We start from the raw sequence: 17,245 nt of genomic DNA on the forward strand, positions 1-17,245 counted from the left end.
TCTGGAATGATCACGATTTACACACTCTAGACATAGATACGACACGATAGACAAACACGAGAACGACGAGACTCTTCCGATTCATGGCACTGCAATCACGCCAAGTCTGCCACAGCGTCAAGCCCCAAAAATCGCTCCGTCACTACCCTCCCATCCTGCCTCACCTCCTCCACTCTCCTCATCCACTCGCTATCATCGACCCGCTCTTCTCCATCCTCAAACTTCTCAGTAATCCCCCAATCTTTCAGCCCATTAGGCCCCATGGCCCTCAAAGCGCCCACAATCTCAGCCTCTTTGTCCGAAAAGACGCCAGCCCGTCCCTTTCCACAATCAAGCCCATCCAACGCCACCAACGGCAGCAATCCCGCCGCCACCATGACAATCACGGGCCGAATCGTCGCGCGACCTGCTTTGAAAACATACTTGGCCAACGCCGACGCGTACACAATTCCCTTGCCCTCCTCATTCGAGGATCGGTGGTGCTGGTGGTGGCGGTTACGACGCTCCACAAACCAACTCCCGACCACGATCCACTTGCGGTCCCAGCCGACGATGCGACTCGAGACGCTGTACCGCTGCAGCCCGATGCCGCGCTTGAAGTCTGCCTGTGCGCCGCCGAGGGCGACGGTCAGTTTTACGCCTAATCCGCCACTGCCACTGCCACCACTGCAGCTGCCGCTTTGGTTGTTTTTGGCGACGTGGCGAAGTGTTGGGAGGAACAGCCGCGCGAGCAGCGCTGAGCGCGAAACGTCGAGGTCGCTGAAGTACGTGCTGTTCGACTTGTGCAGGTTGCTGTCGTGCTCGAGGGGCGGGGCGAAAGTTGAAAGCGTGTGCGGCGTGAAGAGCGGGAGGGCATCTGCAGGTATTTCTTTCGAGACTCTGAGAGGGGCGGCGTGTCGGTGCTGCCGTTTTTGGGGGAGGAGGGATGGCAGGATTGCGAGGGCGATGCGGAGCTGTTGCGTTTGAGGCTTGTCAGCTCTCCATCTTTTTCTATCTTCCCCCCCCCCCCCCCCCCCCCCTTTTTTTTTTTTTTTTGGCTCATGAGGGAGGGGTTGTTCGGTGAGAGGAAGTCAAGATCCACATCATGGATACGGCACTGACGTGATAGACCCCCGGTAGCACCTTGATATTCCACACCGCAAATAGCAGCGCGCCGATGCGCATTGGCTTGGCTGCCTTCAACCAACCGATGGCGTCGCAAACGCTTGATTGCAGAAAGTGCCGCAGAGGTTGAGGAAGCGGTGTAATTGCGAGTGCGACCGCTGCCGTGAGAAGAAGGAGAATGAGGAGAGGGAGTGGAATGCGCGCGGGCGAGCGCGCGCTTGCTTGTCCCATCGTAATGAGCCTCCGGTCAACCAGGAAGTCGGTCGTGGTGGTTGCGTCTGTCAGGGGCGAAGGTGGATTTGGTGGTTTTCGTATGATGTCGACGCAAGAAGGTCGAGCGTCTGGCTACCTGTGTGTGAGGCTGGCTGGCTGGGTAAGTCTTGATTTATGCCATTGTTCGTTTACCCACCCACCGCGCCTACAAAGGTAAACCGCTGGTCGATGCGAGCATGATTGATTGGAAAAATGGCCGATGCATTGTAGTGCTTTCTGCTAAGCATGCTTTTCTGTGTGTCTCGATTATAGTTGGGGGGGCCACGCACAGCTGAGCTGACGGGACAAACGAGGTACGCTGAGCTTACTTGTACACGCCGCGGAGAATAGTCGCCGAGCGTGATATCGATGGTAATCAGGGCAGTCCACGTATATTCACCGAAGCGTCGTCTAGCTCCCCGGTATTCCCGATAATTCTGACTTCCAGAAATTCGGTCATTCGGCTCGATGGCCACTGTCAATCCTTTTCGCTTCTGGCAGTCTCCGAGTTTCCTTGCTCTCAAACAACCGACTGACTGCACTCCAGATCTTTTGACCAAGCCTTCCGCCCGCTTTAAGCTTCCTTTTCACGACGGAGTGCCTTTCCACGCCTGCGCTCGCGACAATAGCGACAGAGCCGATACACGTCGTAACAAAACTTGCAAATGGCGATGATCATGTAGCCCCTCAAAATGAGACGGAGGGTGTTCATCTTCGCGATGCAATCTGACAGTTGTTCCGGTGATTGGAAAACTGCATCGCGCTGAGAGTGCCCGTGAGCTGTCCTATCGAAAGGTGAGTAGGAGTCAGTGAAGGGCAAGTGAGCGCTCGCGTGGTGATGGACCCACGATTGAAGTGGACTTGGTGCCATGGTCAAACTTTGGCTTGGTGTGCTTTTGTTGCAGTGATGTTTGCCAGAGAGCCTCATGCTGTCGGGTCTGATTTCTTTGCCTTTTTAATCCCTCCTGAGCCTCTTTCTTTCCTCCACTTTCGGTTCTGAGGAGACGGATCGTTGGTGGTTTCATGTAGCGCGGCAGCAACGGCGCTTCTTCTTTTCATTGCGAGCGCGAAGATGGGCAAGTCGGGCCAACGTTGGTGGCTCGCTGGGGAGCTCAGTCTCGCATTCACGTAAAACCAATCGTTCAACCCTTTCGCTCGTCCATGTGATTTTCCAAAACGAAAAAACAAGCGCTTGTTTCCGAGGTCATCCACTGCATGATACGATATCTCTTTCTCTCTTGATTACAGCCTGTAAGACTTGTTGGATACTTCACCGCTCGACGAATTTTTCACCCACGCTTTTGCCAGTCAATGAGAATCAAGACACCCACAACAAACTCATTGTCAAATCGAACGCCGAAGCTGATCCATTTAAAAGAAAAAGGAAAGGGCAGTCCATCACAGCGAGCAAATCAAGAAACCCAAAGCGTAGTCTATCAACAAACCACGATCTCAACTGAATCACCCCACTCAAAATTCCCACATCACCTTCCAATCCATCCAACCATCACTCATCATCCGAATCCAACGGATCCCATCTTCCACGCATTCCAAAATATCGCGGCGGTGGCGATGGGGGCTCCGACTCTCCATCCTCCTCTCCATCATCATCATCATCATCATCATTATCATCGCGTGGTGTCGTCGCCCGCGGAAAGCTTTCCTGGCTGCGATACGTCGGCGGTCTACCGTGTCGGCGCAGCATGATTGCTTCCTCGCTCGCCATGCTAAACGCGGCGTGGAGGTACTGTGGTGGTGGGGTGTCGATGGCGTGCTGCCGCTCGTCCGCCGTGGTTTCGAGGCCCGATGCCACTGCGGTCGAGTCTGAGTTCGAAGGCGCGGTTTCGCGGCCCTGCTGTCTTCTTCGTCCTTGTCCTTTTCCTAGTCGCCGTCCCCTGCCCCATCGCTTCATCTTTCGAATGGTCCAGGTTAGGCTCATGGCCGTGCAGCCGATGGGGCAGGCGACTGCGGCGCATAGCACGAGTGCAAAGCCCTTGATGGCATCTGTGAGTATTTCGAGGACGCCGCTGACGATGAGGATCCAGCGTGGAATGTCGCCCATGACTTCTGTCGGGGGGGGGGGTGGGGGTGGTGTGTAAGTGGGTAGGAAGGTAGGTAGGTCGTTGGGTCGAATTGTTGCTTGTGGCGAGATGAAAGAGTGAAGGTATGGAGAGCAAGGTTTCTGTCTTTTATACTGACGACCCCCTTTTATTACCTCCCTCTCCAGCGCCAACATCACCAGACGGTCAGCATTGGCTTCCCAACACCGCGCATAGCTAATCGTCCAACGTAGCGTGTCTATCCCACTTCCTCGCAAACCAAGGCAGAAGCGTAACGCTAACGTTGGTGGCTTGCCGTCTCAGTGTCTCTCTCTACTCACAACCTCTAGCGTATCAACAGCATCGGCATCAAGAAACCCAACAACGTCCACAACAGCTCAAGCTCTACTACTCGACGCTTCTTCAAGCCCACCTAACCGGCGTACGCCCATCCGCCAAATCCCCCGTCATTTCCATAACCATCAACGCCATCTCATCATCACTACTGTCGCGTTGTCTTCGCCCCTGAATCCGCGTCCAATTCGGCTCGTCGTCTTCTTCTTCTTCTTCTTCGTCTTCATCATCAGCACTGTCACGATACCTAGGCAGCGTGTCGACGCTCTCTTCTCCATCGTATCGCGGTGGAGGGGACAAGCCGTTGTCGTCGTCGTCGTCGTCGTCGTCGCTGTGATACGTAGGCGGCCGATCCAGCGGCGGCAGTGAACGAAGCTGCGTCTCCATCTCGACCCCTCCCCCCTCACGCTCTCCCTCGTGCCCCACAGCCGCCGCGGTCGTCGTCGTCGTCGTCGTCGTCGCGCGCATACGTCTTTCTCTTCTTCCCCTCCCCCTTCTCCTCCTCCTTCTCCTGCCCCCAACGACGCCCTCGACACAAAGCGAAAGCAACCGCACAACCCCTTTACACAGGTACCACGGCGCGCGGCAGAAAATGAAGCCGATGCACCGGAGGAACTTGGCGCAGCCCCGCTCGTAGCCGTAGCATTCGAGGACGAGCAGGGTGAGGATGACGACGATGCTGACGCTTATGCCGAGGATTTCGGGCCAGTGCATAGTGATGACGGGAGGGGAGGCGGAGGTAGGTAGGTAGGTAGGTAGGTAGGTGTGGAATGGTGGTTAATTGAGTGGTGGTCAGTTGTTTTGATGGGTCGGAAAGGTGCAAATTCAATCCCGCCCTGACCGAAAGGCAGTACTCATGGGCGTGCGTGGTATTTGACCTTTTACACCATACCATGCGACCAATTCTTCTCTGCTCATTCGCTCGTAGTAGACAGTTGGGTGACTCCTTGAATGACTGACTGGTTACCAGGTTGGTTGGTTCTCTGGCGGCTACCTATCCATCATTGGCCCGGACACCGGTGGTCCTTCGACGCGATGATGGGGCATTGGACCGCGCATTTGACGCCATGAGCGCGTCTTTCTGTATTCTGCATCTTTCATGCTTACTCGGGTGGACTGAAGAGTCGATTTAGCTAGTAATGTACATGCTAGATTCGGGGATTAGGAGGTGAGGGAGGTGAGGTGGAGCATCTCCCAATGGACGCAATTTGGACAAGGGCAGTTTCATCAGGCTTTGCGGAAAAGGAAACAAGTCTTGGTAGTGTGTCAGGGTCGACGAGGAAGCTCCGCGGCTTGCTGATTGTTGCGTCTGCAGAGACAGCCGTTCGGGAGCTGCACTGGGGCCAGATGACTCTGGTAAAAGGAAATGGAGCTAGGCACTTTCTGCTGTACCCAGGTAGCATTCAATCCTACATACCTGCCGGTCACGCACACACTCAGTGCAATTCACACATCACCATTTTTTTCTCCTCCCCGGTCAGGCCCAGCATCTCCATCTCCAATCCAACTCCAGTCTCCACACTCTACTCCTCAAACTTGGTAGCCCCCTTGGAGACATCCGCATAGACATCAAAGCGCCTCTGGTCCTGGATGGGAATGCCCCTGCGCACCTCCTCGATGCGCTCCGGCCTCAGCTCAACGACGACCGTCTCCTCGCCGACGCCGGCCTGGCCCAGCACGACGGCCTGCGGATCGAGCACCATGCTGTGGCCCCAAGCGCGGTACTCGGCGTTCTCGTCGCGCGCGGGGCTGCACAGCGCAACGTAGACCTGGTTGTCGACGGCGCGCGCGCGGCCCAGCAGCTCCCAGTGCAGCGGGCCCGTCGTCGTGTTGAAGGCGCCCGGATAGACGAGCAGGAAGGCGCCGCGCCGCGCCGCGATGGTGGCCAGCTCCGGGAACCGCACGTCGTAGCAGATGGCCACGGCGATGGTGCCGTAGTCGGGCAGGTCCACCAGCGTGATCTTGTTGCCCGGCGACAGCGCGTCCGACTCGCGGAACGTGATGCCGCCGGGGATGTTGATGTCGAACAGGTGCACCTTGCGGTGCGCCGCCAGCTGCTCCCCCGACGGCGAGAAGATGAGCGACGTGTTGTATAGCTTGGGCTTGTCGGATGATGGGTCCGTCGTGTCGCGCTCAGGGATGCTGCCGCCAATCAGGTACACATTGGCCTCTTTTGCGATGGCTGAGAGGGCGTGCCATGATGGCGCCGTTTCTTGCGGTGGCGGTACTGGTCGCAGCGGTTCTGCGTAGCTCGGGAAGTATTTGGTGCCGTAAGGAGAGTTGAAGCATTCGGGGAGGACGACGATGCGCGCGCCGTGCTTTTGCGCAGCTTCGAGTACTTTTGTGCGTGCGGATGCGAGGTTGGCGGCTTTGGAGGCGCCCGTGGCGAGCTGCACTAGTGCGAGCTTGACTGGTTGTTTGAGGAGTTTCGACATGGTGGTGTGGTGATTGGGATGCTGTTGAAAGTGGGAGGGATGTTAGTTCAGGGTGTGGGAGACGGCGTTAAGGCCAACATCGGCGTTTGTAAAGTCGTGGCCAGCCAGACGTCATCATCCACGTCGACCTGAGCATCCAACTGGCAGCTCAACTTTTTTTTTTTTTTTTTTTTTCTTGCAATAAAGACTAAAACATTACCAGGGAGAGCAATTGAATCCATGGTCAATCTCTCCAGCCCGAACTGTTCACCAAATCCGATATCTTGTCCCCCGCCACTTCGATACTACCTAATACACAAAATACGTCTGCGCCAAAGGCAGAACCTCACTTGGCTCCGCCGTACACACCTTGCCGTCAGCCTCGACCATCTATCCACAGTTAGTGTCAAGCCTGAAACAAAAGGACACGCCAGACTCACATATCTCTCCGGATCCACCCTCATTTTAGGCATGATGTCGTTAAACTTCATGTCGGCCTTTGTCACGCTGCGGCAGCCCTTGACGGGCTCAACCCTCTTCCTCAGCCCGTAGCTACCGACAATTCCCTTGTCGATGCTTGCCTTGCTGACCCATGTGATGCTGGTGCTGGGCACCATGGGCGCAAACATGGGGCGCATGATGATGGGCTCAACGGTCGGAATGCTGGCATTGGGGTCGCCCATTTGCGCGCAGCTAATCATGCCGCTTTTGAGCACGAGCTTGGGCTTGGTGCCAAAGTTGGCTGGCTCCCAGATGACGAGATCCGCCAGCTTTCCTGGCTCGATGCTGCCAATGAGATGACCCATGCCTTGTGCGAGGGCGGGGTTGATGGTGTACTTGGAGACGTAGCGTTTGACACGGAAGTTGTCGGCGCCCGTACCGGCGTCCTCAGGGAGCGGTCCGCGCTGCACCTTGTTCTTGTGTGCCGTGTGCCATGTGCGGGTAATGACCTCGCCGCATCGGCCCATGGCTTGGGAATCAGAGGACATCATGCTAATGGCGCCAAGGTCGTGAAAAACGTCTTCGGCAGCAATGGTCTCGGCGCGAATGCGAGATTCGGCGAAGGCAACGTCTTCGGGAATATTACGCGAGAGGTGATGACACACCATCAGCATGTCAAGATGCTCGTCGAGGGTGTTGCGCGTGTAAGGGCGGGTCGGATTCGTCGAACTAGGAAGAACATTGGGACGCTCGACCACCGATATGATGTCTGGAGCATGACCACCACCAGCTCCTTCAGTGTGGTAGGTATGGATGGTCCTACCCTTGAAGGCCTCGATTGTCTGCTCGACAAATCCAGACTCGTTGAGCGTGTCGGTGTGGATGAGAGTCTGGACGTCGTACTCGTCGCAGACTGAAAGACAGGCGTCAATGGCGGCAGGTGTGCTGCCCCAATCCTCGTGCAACTTCAGACCAACAGCGCCAGCTTCGCATTGTTCTCGAAGCGGCAGCATCTCGGCGTCGTTCCCTTTGCCCGTGATGCCAAAGTTCAGGGGCAAGTCATCAACCGCCTGAAGCATCTGCCGAAAGTGTGTTTTGCCAGGGGTGCAAGTTGTGGCATTAGTGCCAGTGCTGCTCAAGTCAGTCCATGCTCCAAGTCAGAGGATGAAAACAAACCTCGGCCCAGTTCCTCCACCAAGCATCGTCGTGATGCCAGACGCGATAGCCTCGTACGACTGCTGCGGACAGATGAAGTGGATATGTGTATCAAAACCTCCCGCCGTGACAATCTTTCCCTCTCCAGCAATGACGTCGGTGCAGTTGCCAACGACCAAGTCGGGATGCACGCCCTTCATGACATCCGGATTGCCCGCCTTGCCGATGGCAACAATGTGCCCATGTTTGATGCCAATGTCGGCCTTGTAGATGCCCGAGTAGTCCACAACCAAGGCATTCGTAATGACGGTGTCCAGAGACCCAGCATCGGAGCGGCCGCCTGCCTGGCCCATCCCCTCTCGCAGCGATTTGCCGCCGCCAAATGCGCACTCGTCGCCATATTGCGCCATGTCTTTTTCAACCCTGACCCACAGGTCTGTCGCTCCCAAACGTACCAGATCTCCCGTCGTGGGTCCATACATGCTAATGTAGTGCTGCCGCTCCATGGACGCAACATCGATATGCGCCAGGTCGCCCGCCGGCTCCGGCACATGCAAAAAGCCACCAGCTTGCAATTTCTCCGGCAAGCCCTCAGCAATACGCACGTCACTGATATGTCCCGTAGCCAGGCTGTTGCCGCCCTTGATGATCTGATTTCCATCGATGCGGACCAGCGTGACCGTCTTAGTGTCGCCTGGCTCAAACCTGACCGACGTGCCAGCGGGAATGTCGAGACGGAAGCCGAGCGCGCGCAGCCGGTCAAATTCGAGCTGCGGGTTCGTCTCGACAAAGTGGTAGTGCGAGCCGACCTGGATCGGCCTGTCTCCCTTGCTCGTGACGCGCAGCCGCGTCCTGTAGCGCCCCTCGTTCAGCACGATGCGGTCCTTGACCGCGATGATTGCTCCCGGCTGCCGCTCTGGGGCGTATGCGTTGGGCTCGTCCAGCGCGAAAACATCGTTGTCTGGTATTGGAAGGAAACTGCCGAAGAGCGCCTTGGCCAGGTCGCCGTCGTCGGAGGCAATGGGATGGTGCACCGTGACGAGATATGTGCCCGTGGGAAAAGTTCCCTCGACTTGGAGCTCCGTTAGGGAGCTGACGACGGACGGGAGGACGTGTCGCCGGCCAAGCATCTGCTTGCCAATGGACATGAGATCGGCGACTGTGTGGCGACCATCGCGAATGAGCTGTTGCAAAACCCGTGAGCAATTTTGTCGTTGCGGAGTTCAAGGTCAATACCTCTTGGAGATTATTAGCGATCAGCGCCTGGAGTCGAGTCAGTGTTGGGACGCCGCGATATGACGCCAATGGCACTCACGGTAGCTTCGGCATGGTTGAGCTTGACGCCTCGAGCGAGACGGCGCTGAGCGAGCAGGCCGAGCTGCGTAATAACGAGCTTGTCGATCTGGACGTGTCGTGTCGTTAGCTGTGGGAGCGAGCTTGTTTGGAGGCTGCGGGATTGGCTTGGCTCACCTCTCTAGGGCAGAGCTGCATGGTGACACAATCAGAAAACCGAATATGTGACTAACACGAGACCGGGCCAGCAGTCTGTCCCGTCTGGATCTCGACGAACAGCTCTAGAAAGTAAAAAGCAGGTCGACGAGCTCAAGATGCGAAGCTTCAGGCATATCCCCAGACGCGGCAGTCTGTCGCCGCGCTAGGCATTGGCTGATAAGCTATCGTAGCTAGGTAAGCTGCATGACAGCCGCTTTCTTAAAGGCAACGTCGAATCATATGCTCATCAATTTGCACAGCTATCTCCGTACATTTTGCCATTGTTCACCCACCCTCAATCCGTGCTCCGGACCGTCAAGTCCGTGACATCGCAAGCGATTTTCGCCCTTCAATTGGCATGACTGGCTTGAGACATGAAAACCCCCCAAGCAACTTGGAATACAGACTCGCCAATGCCAAAAAGCACGTGGCCGCCTTCGCCTCACAAAAATCAATCCCTCAAGCAGTAGCGCCCTCGCTCTTGCGCTTGCGCTTGTTCTTCTTCTCTGGCGCAGGCGTGGCCGGAGCAGTAGCAGGCTCGGGAGCCGGGGCGGCGGGGGCCTCCTCAGCCTTGACCTTGCGGTTGCGCTTCTTCTTTGGCTCGGTCTCCTCGACCTTGGGCTCCTCCTTGGGCGCGGCCTTGGGCTCCTCCTTCTTTGCCTTCTTGTCAGCCTTGGACCGGATGACGGGAGTGCTGGCGACGCCAGCAGTTGGCAGGGGGATGGGGGTGCCCACCTGTGCCGGGGCGGCGGCCTGAGCAGCGGCGGCGGTACCATTCTCCTTGCCCGTCTTGCGACGCTTGTTGCCCTTTGGTGTCTTGGTCTCGGCGGGAGGAGTGGGAGCCTTGGGAGGTGGCGTGGGCTCCTTCTCAGACTCTTCCTCTTCATCAGACGGCGATTCGGTCGAGCTCTCCTCTGATCCCTCTTCGGCGGCAGCACCCGGGTTGGCGTCATCGGCCATTTCAGCATCTTCCTCAGTGGCTGCAGGAGACTCGATGGCAGCTTCGGCACCGGCAGCAGCCTTCTCGGCCTTGTACTTTTCCATGTCCTTGAGATACTGGTCGCGGTTCCGGGTGTACACCTCTTTCCAGCCCTGCGCAATGTCAGAAAAGCTCATCGTGTTCAGCGTGCGAGTCCACTTACAGACTTTTCCTCCTCGGACAGGTTCACCCAGCGCCTGTGAATTTCCTGCTCAATCTGGCCTGGCTGCGCCTCGGGACCAAGGTCCGACTTGACAATGGGACGCGCCGATGCGGCGTACAGAAAGTAGATGGTCAAGGGACGCTTGGGCTCATTGGGATCCTTCTCCTTCTTCTCCTTCTTCGCGCGCTTGCCCTTCTTGGGCTCCTCAGCGGGAGCTTGAGCGGCGGCGAGCGCAGCGGTCGCCGTGGAGGTGCCAGCTTCAGCGGGACTTGTGTTGCGCAGGGCGCCAGAGAGAAGTTCGCCGCCGAGAGGATTGGAAATGCCGATTGTGTCGAGGCTGTGAGGAGTAGAGCCAAGCACCGAGTTGGTGTGCTTGATGTATGAGCGCAAGAGATCGCTGACGGCCGTCTGGAGCGTCGTCAAGCCGGTAACCACCTGCAAGAAGACAGACTCATTAGGATGCGATTGAAATTGAATCAAAAGACGAAGCAGCTCGTAGGACAGCTCTTGGAGCTGGCGAGAGAACGCGTCGAGTCCCACGCGAACGCGATGCGCCTGGAGCGGCGGAAACGGCGTCATGCGAGACATTGACGCGAGAGAAACATAGGACGTGTCGACAGCGGGTTGGAGCGCATAGCGTCGTGTTATAGCGCAATGCAGCTGATGGAGTGGAAGAGGCCCTATTGTGTTGGGGGCGCGTCGTGGGCCAAAGCCAAACAGGCGGGAGGAAAGGTCGGGTGCGGTGGGTGCGCGACTTACAGAGTCACGGGTGCGGGCGAAATCCTCGACCGAAATCATCAACTCGGCCGTCTTTTCTTCCTTTTTGGGCCGGCCCATGATTGCAATTGATGGACAAGCGATATGTATCGGGTTGGTGGACAAATGGGTAGGGGGGGGGGTGGGTTTGCTGGGGCGAGGGAGGAGGAAGAGAGGAGGAAACGCGACCGGCGCAAGCGACGTGGTGGGCAGGCAGAGGGGTTTTAACAGAGCGGTTACCCCCCGTGGCAGGCGGGTTTTTTTGGCGCACGACCGCTGGCCGCAGGCCCCCCCAGCACCCACTCACGGCTCCAAATGCCCTACGCGTACTGTGCGACGTCTCGGCCTCTGTTGCTCGATGGGCCCCTCTGCTGCATCTGCCAGCCTGTCTGCCAGCCTGTCTGCCTGCCTCTCGGGGCCTACCTGTCCTGCAGTCGCTCGCTGCTGTCGGGCCCTCGTCCCATCGCCGTCCTAGGCTCTCTGCTCCTCTGTAGCCGCCGCCGACAGACAGACAGCCCGCCCACTCACCGCACCCTTCTACAGCCCCCCTCCCCCTCCCCCCCGACACGCTGCCGCACCGTTGTGGTACACCCGGCCCCCCCCCCCCCCCCCCCCCCCCCCCCCAAATTTTTCGCTGTTTTCCTTCCCCAACCGGCCCCGACCTGCGTTGCACTCATGCCTTACCATCTGCCCGACCCTTATCGTAGCTACCACCCATTTCCACGCTTCTCCTTACGCTCTACGCCATCGTCTCCACCATTCGCTCCACCCACCCATGCTCGCAAGTCGCTTTGCCAAAGTGACTGCTCTCAAACACTCTTTCCATCCATCGTCGCTGGGTCCGATGTCGTTGCACAGCAGACGCGTGGCTCACGTCTTTGGCGAATATCTTTGCCTTTGTAGGCCCTCATGTATCTATTTTGATTGAAAGGATCCTCTTATCTACCCTCGTCTTGTTTCACGCCTTGTCGATTGACTTGTCTGGCTCTTGGATTCACCAGACAACGAACCCAGCGTCTCTGCAGTTTCGTCCTCATGCGTGGGAAAGCAAGCACCAAAGCGCCTTTCCCCCACGTCACAGCGCACACAAGCTTAAATTTTCTTTCCCTTCATTACTATCTGCTCGTCGTCGTCGTATCTGCCATGCAATGCCATGCCGTGCTTTGGTCAATGTCGTCCCCGATGGAAACCGGTCCTACTATACAATGGGGCAAATCGATTAAGGAAAAGGGGAAAAGTGCAAGCAAGAAAATCAATCGAGCCAGAAGAGAGCAACTCGAGTAGCGCACTGAGCCGAAGGACGTTTGACCTGCACCCTTGGTGAATTGCGTCGTCGGTGTCAAACGAAACTTGGACAGACGGCCATTGAGTAGCGAAGAAGAAGCCAAATGTACAGGAAGAAAGTAGCCGACCTGAGTCGGTTATTCCAATCAAGAGCCGCGTGACAAGAGAGCATACTAGCCAGCCCAGTGGTAGCATCGGTGCGGATAATCAAGATTGAGAAGAAGTCAGCCGTATGCTGGTCGACGGCGAAAGCAAAGCGACTTGAGCCCGGTCTGAAGTAGCTGTTAGCTTCATATTTTGGTGGAGCGACTGTTCACGTCTGTTGGAGCATACCGTATTCGAACAGGCCCACGTGTCAGCCAAATCGTTGACGGCAGCAAGCATTTGATCCGGGCATTCGCAAAAAGCAAAACTGATTGTGCCAGCCAACCTAATGCCAGTGTTGGGGAAGAGAATACCAAAAAGCAAGCCCCAGGTTTCTCAAACGACGTCGCACATCTTGAGAACGTAAAAGACCAGAAGGAGGGCAACGCACTCGCCAATCGCCACTGCGAGGCCAAGCTTCTTCTGGAAAGCGCCAACGTGCTCGATTTCGCCCTCGGTGAAGTAGAACATGAGGGTATCAAAGTAACCGAAATACAAGAGCAAGCCACACGGGCCGAACCAGCCAACTGACCAGAAGATCTTCCAGGAAATCTCCTTCTTCAGCTTCACGAGGTCGACAAACTCGGCAGAAGCTGGGCGCGAAAACGGAGCAAGCTTTGGCGATCTGTGACGCTCTGGCTCGCCCATGGTCGTCGGTGTGCACATTGGCTGATCGCGCAAAGAGTCGCGACCGGCTTCAATGTCGCTGGGCCTCCTGTGGCGACGGATTTGCTGTGTGCCAAAGCTGGTGGTGCTCTGAACCGCGCTTTGGCTGTGGAGGCGAAGTGGAAGGACGGACTTCTGGCCACGCACAGCGGCACGAGGGTGAAGAGGATCCACCTTGCCACCGTGAAGACTGGTCTTGGGCTTCTCAGCCAAAGTCCTCTCGTCAAGCTTCTCCGACACGCGACGGCGTTCCTCCATGCGCCTCTGGGCAAGCGTATCTTCGTAGTGGGAGGAAGCGCGGGGTCTGAGGCGCCGCATGTATCGCAGATGGTCAAGTCCATGATCACCCGTGCTGCTGGCCAACGAAGGGGACCCCTTGCGCGACACCTTGTAGCTGCTGACGCTTGGAGTGTCCGTCACAGCCCTTTTGGACGCCTTGTAAGATGCGCCAGGGAACACAGCAGCAATAGAAGAACGTGCGGAAAAAGCGGCGTCGATACCATCAGCTGTCGGACTGTAGAAGAGAGCGTCTTCACCCCTAGGCCGCGTGGGCGACATCAGAGCAGCCCTGGGAGTCGTCAGGTCTCCACGGCCGGGCAGGAGCGGCTGGCGAGCTAAGGGGCTCGACGAAGGTGGTGAAATGCCAACATAGGCCCTGTGGCGATGCGTTTCCGGGGTTTCAAAGCCTGACAGACCCGAAGGATGTTCAAGCGGGAGCGCAGGGGGCGACGAGGGCATAATCTGAGGTCCGTCGTCGCCAACAGGAACGACATCAACAGGCAAGTAGTCGATGTTTGCGGACAATTGCCTCACTGAGATGCCACCTTCGCAAGAGTCGGCAACCAGTTGTGACTCTCGAGGGAAGCGTGGCATCTCTTGCAACTCCATCTCGATAGGCACGTCTGTGGCCGCGCTCTTCTTCTTGTTGCGCCATGGGTTGGTGTCTGACCGCTTAGGGACCAGACTAGCGTCCACGGATTTGTCAGGCGAAAGCTCATCGAAAGAGCGCTTGCGCCGAAGAGCTTGTTTGACTTTGACCTGAGCAGGCGACACGTCGGGGCTGACGCTGTGATAGAAACCGTAGTTGCTCTGAAACTCGCTGACACCCTCATCTGTGATCCATTCAGACTCTGTGTCGGCACGCAAGCCCGCAGATGAAGCCGCATGTTCCGGTTGGCTCAGAGTTCGCTGTGACTTTGCATTGGGCGACACCTTTCTCGCCCAAATGGCAGGAATAACAGTCGAGTTTGCGTCGTTGACGTGAAGGGACTTTTGCGACTTGACATTGGGGGACACTTTGCTGGCCCAAGCGGTCGGAATCTCACCAGTGGCTTGGCCATGGCCAACGTTGTTGCCAGCAGAGGCTTCCATATCGGATGCAGGTGTAGCCGGGCGCTTCACAAAGCTGATTCCCGCCTCGCCCAGAATACCACCGCCCGACGACTGAGACGAGCAACTTTCCCAGCTGTCGCGCTGTGTCTTAAGCGCATTTTCCAGATAGAAGGGATCTTGGCGGTCCATCGGTGAGCTTTGGGTGCTGCATTTATCGATGATACTTTGCAAAGGTGACTCAGGGAGACGGTCGCCGCTTTGGAGCGAGTAACGTTTGCCAACAGACAGATCCGAGACTGGCGAGGGTGATCCAGGGAAGATGTTCAGCAGTCGATTTGTATCGCCGTAGGAGCCCTGTCCAGACAGCTCAGTTGAGCCAACAGCAAAGAACCGTGGACGTGGGGGTGATCCCATGGGCGGCGGCGATTGGAGAGGGGGAGCGCCCATTCGAGACTCATGGACATTTATGCGGAGCCTTGGGAGAAAGGACCGGCCCTGTGTCTGATCTGGCGGGCTTCCACTTGGCGGAGCACCATTCAGGACCGCCACTTCATGCTTGGGCGTGGATACATGGTGGGAAACTGGCGTGCAGCTCTGAACATGGCTCAACCGAATTGAATCATTCTCGTCGACTCCGGTCGAATTGTGATTTTCGTTCGTGTCTTCGAAAGACGTGGCGACAGAAGACCCGGTCGGCTTGCCAATTTTGAAGCCGTCATCACCGTAACGATCGATAATACTACCAAGGGTAGTGTTGTTCACGTGAGAGAGTCCATGGGACTGCTCCAAGCCCTCCTGAAGTGAGTTCCGGTTTGATTTGAACCTCCACATGTCTTCGTCCGTGCTGACTTCGTTGCTGTAGTCCGTGGCCTTGTTTCTAACGCCCCACGGAATGCTACCTCGGTTGTTGAGTGGTCCGAAGTAAAGAGAGCCAGGCCGGCCGTCCGATTGGCGATAGACAGACGACGGCACAAAGCTGAAAGGCCGGTCCGAGTTCCGCCTTGCGTCGCCATTCGAATCCGGGTAGACAGAAGACGGAGCCAAGCTGTGGGGGCGCTCCGAAGGGCGCTCCGAGACGGATTCCCAAGCGCTATTGTCAAGCGACGGGCGATAATCTTCAGCTTCTTCTTCGAATGCAGAGTCATGCGGCGCTTCATCGAGAGTTGCATCCAAGGAAGAACTCTTAACGGGAGTTCCGTCCCCGTGAAACTCTTGCAACTCCTGCTCTTTCTCATGTGTGGACTTGACAGGCGAGCCCAAAATCCTCTCCTTCACACGGTTCATGAACGAGGTTCCGCGTGGACTCTTGATAGGCGAAGAGATGGCGGAGTCATTTGGGTGGTTCGCGCTGAAACTCCGCGGCGTCTCGATGTTAGACGGCTTCCTACCAACGGGAGTTGCGTCGAGATTTGGAACGCTGAAAATCCGGCGCTCCGGAGGCTGCAGGCACTCATCGCGTGGGCCATGCACCTTTTGTTGGGCGATGGATGCATAAGCACTTTCAAAATCGGCGAAAACCTTTCGGCCTTGGTGCTCTTGTTTGCTATCAGCCTTCTTTCCGGGGCTGTCAGAGTCGGCTGCCATTTCTCCAGGGAGCAGGCCTTTCAGTGTTGGAAACCTATCAAAGAATTCACTTCCGGTCTCTAAGTCGGGGTCTTCGGGGGGTTCAAAGTTACTGTTATAGAAGGATTTGCGTGGATTGACCACGTCGAAGGAAGTACCACGGTAATGCAAGGTCGCCGGCGTTGCCGGTGGTGTGTCAGGGAACGTAAATGTTGCGTCCTGCGGCAGATGAGGCGAGGCAGGCAAGATATTGACACCAGAGAACCGCTCAATGTTGACCCGCGATGGTGGTTGCGGAAAAGGGTATTTAGAAAGGGTGAATGTCGAGCTATCGCTCCACTCAGCGCTGGATCGCACGTCTATACTCGAGTTTTCTGAGTAGAAAGAGGCTCTAGGACGCGCGCCAATGAGGTTGATGTTGTCAGGACGCGGCAAGCGTTTTCTTGAGGCGAGCTTCTTTGCGAAGGATAAAGGGCGTTCTAGAAGTTTGCTTGTGTCTTGAAGTGACGCGTTGCGCGCGTAACTTGCGTGCTTATTGCGAGAACTTTCAAGCACTGGCGAGTCGGGCGAAGTTGGAGCCTTCAAGACTGTTATGTTAGGCACGGCAAGATTGCGCACGGTTCTTTGAACTTACGAGAAGAGGTTGCGCCTCGTCCCCCTGAAGCTTTCTCCCAGAGGATCTTTGACTGTCAACCAGAAGTTGACCTGGTTCTGCAAATGTCACACGGGGCGAGTGTTTTGCGGATTTCAAGCTTGAGGTGGCAGTCTTGCGCTTGATACGCTTGCTTCCAACCAAATCTGGAGTGCAGGACGAGGAAAGCTGCTTGCGGTACTCGTGTAGAGACAACGACTGGGAATGAGAACCGAAAGACGATTGAGAATGAAGAGATGGATGAGGAGAGTGTAGAGGAGTAATGGGCGTAGCAGCGCGCTCATGCAGCGCTGCCATAAACGTCGCCATGGTCCGTGACCTCGCTTAGCGTGGCGCAACACCGTGGCGTTTTGCAGTCCAGCCACACCTGGGTGTGGTGGTTTCCCAGCGTGCTTGCAACGCGTCCTTCTTCTCAATCTCTGCGCACCGTTCTCATGCTACCCGCCCTGCAATGAC

General features: G+C 56.7%; 7 protein-coding genes across 7 annotated transcripts; all 7 read right to left on the minus strand.

Moving 5' to 3' along the window:
• Positions 1-95: 95 nt before the first annotated feature.
• IWZ02DRAFT_490470 (uncharacterized protein) lies at positions 96-1,164 on the minus strand (the record flags this gene model as incomplete). The annotated part of the gene is made up of 2 exons (XM_066769663.1): positions 96-953; positions 1,102-1,164. The coding sequence occupies 2 exons, from the start codon at positions 1,162-1,164 to the stop codon at positions 96-98; spliced, it is 921 nt and encodes a 306-aa protein (XP_066623275.1).
• Positions 1,165-2,863: 1,699 nt separating this feature from the next.
• Positions 2,864-4,463, minus strand: IWZ02DRAFT_490471 (uncharacterized protein; the record flags this gene model as incomplete). The annotated part of the gene is made up of 3 exons (XM_066769664.1): positions 2,864-3,423; positions 3,842-4,080; positions 4,324-4,463. The coding sequence occupies 3 exons, from the start codon at positions 4,461-4,463 to the stop codon at positions 2,864-2,866; spliced, it is 939 nt and encodes a 312-aa protein (XP_066623276.1).
• A 404-nt stretch (positions 4,464-4,867) lies between these two features.
• Positions 4,868-6,236, minus strand: IWZ02DRAFT_261569 (carbon-nitrogen hydrolase). Its single transcript, XM_066763358.1, has one exon. It carries the CDS (start codon positions 6,182-6,184, stop codon positions 5,273-5,275), a length of 912 nt encoding a protein of 303 aa, XP_066623277.1. The 5' UTR covers positions 6,185-6,236; the 3' UTR covers positions 4,868-5,272.
• On the minus strand, positions 6,198-9,425 carry IWZ02DRAFT_451258 (uncharacterized protein). The gene is made up of 6 exons (XM_066767525.1): positions 9,230-9,425; positions 9,075-9,161; positions 8,996-9,022; positions 7,781-8,943; positions 6,604-7,735; positions 6,198-6,553 (listed from the first exon to the last, which is right to left on the minus strand). Exons 1-6 carry the CDS (start codon positions 9,248-9,250, stop codon positions 6,473-6,475), a joined length of 2,511 nt encoding a protein of 836 aa, XP_066623278.1. The 5' UTR covers positions 9,251-9,425; the 3' UTR covers positions 6,198-6,472.
• IWZ02DRAFT_451260 (uncharacterized protein) lies at positions 9,426-11,335 on the minus strand. The gene is made up of 4 exons (XM_066767526.1): positions 11,152-11,335; positions 10,393-10,827; positions 9,986-10,342; positions 9,426-9,904 (listed from the first exon to the last, which is right to left on the minus strand). The coding sequence occupies exons 1-4, from the start codon at positions 11,227-11,229 to the stop codon at positions 9,710-9,712; spliced, it is 1,065 nt and encodes a 354-aa protein (XP_066623279.1). The 5' UTR covers positions 11,230-11,335; the 3' UTR covers positions 9,426-9,709.
• An 848-nt stretch (positions 11,336-12,183) lies between these two features.
• Positions 12,184-12,800, minus strand: IWZ02DRAFT_261662 (uncharacterized protein). The gene is made up of 2 exons (XM_066763359.1): positions 12,766-12,800; positions 12,184-12,704 (listed from the first exon to the last, which is right to left on the minus strand). Exon 2 carries the CDS (start codon positions 12,625-12,627, stop codon positions 12,316-12,318), a length of 312 nt encoding a protein of 103 aa, XP_066623280.1. The 5' UTR covers positions 12,628-12,704; positions 12,766-12,800; the 3' UTR covers positions 12,184-12,315.
• A 112-nt stretch (positions 12,801-12,912) lies between these two features.
• IWZ02DRAFT_490475 (uncharacterized protein) lies at positions 12,913-17,086 on the minus strand (the record flags this gene model as incomplete). Its single annotated transcript, XM_066769665.1, has 2 exons — positions 12,913-16,716; positions 16,772-17,086. 2 exons carry the CDS (start codon positions 17,084-17,086, stop codon positions 12,913-12,915), a joined length of 4,119 nt encoding a protein of 1,372 aa, XP_066623281.1.
• Between the last annotated feature and the right edge of the window lie 159 nt (positions 17,087-17,245).

This window comes from Phyllosticta citriasiana (assembly GCF_038021145.1).
Source record: "Phyllosticta citriasiana strain CBS 120426 chromosome Unknown IWZ02scaffold_6, whole genome shotgun sequence".
NCBI classification, from domain to species: Eukaryota; Fungi; Ascomycota; class Dothideomycetes; order Botryosphaeriales; family Phyllostictaceae; genus Phyllosticta; species Phyllosticta citriasiana.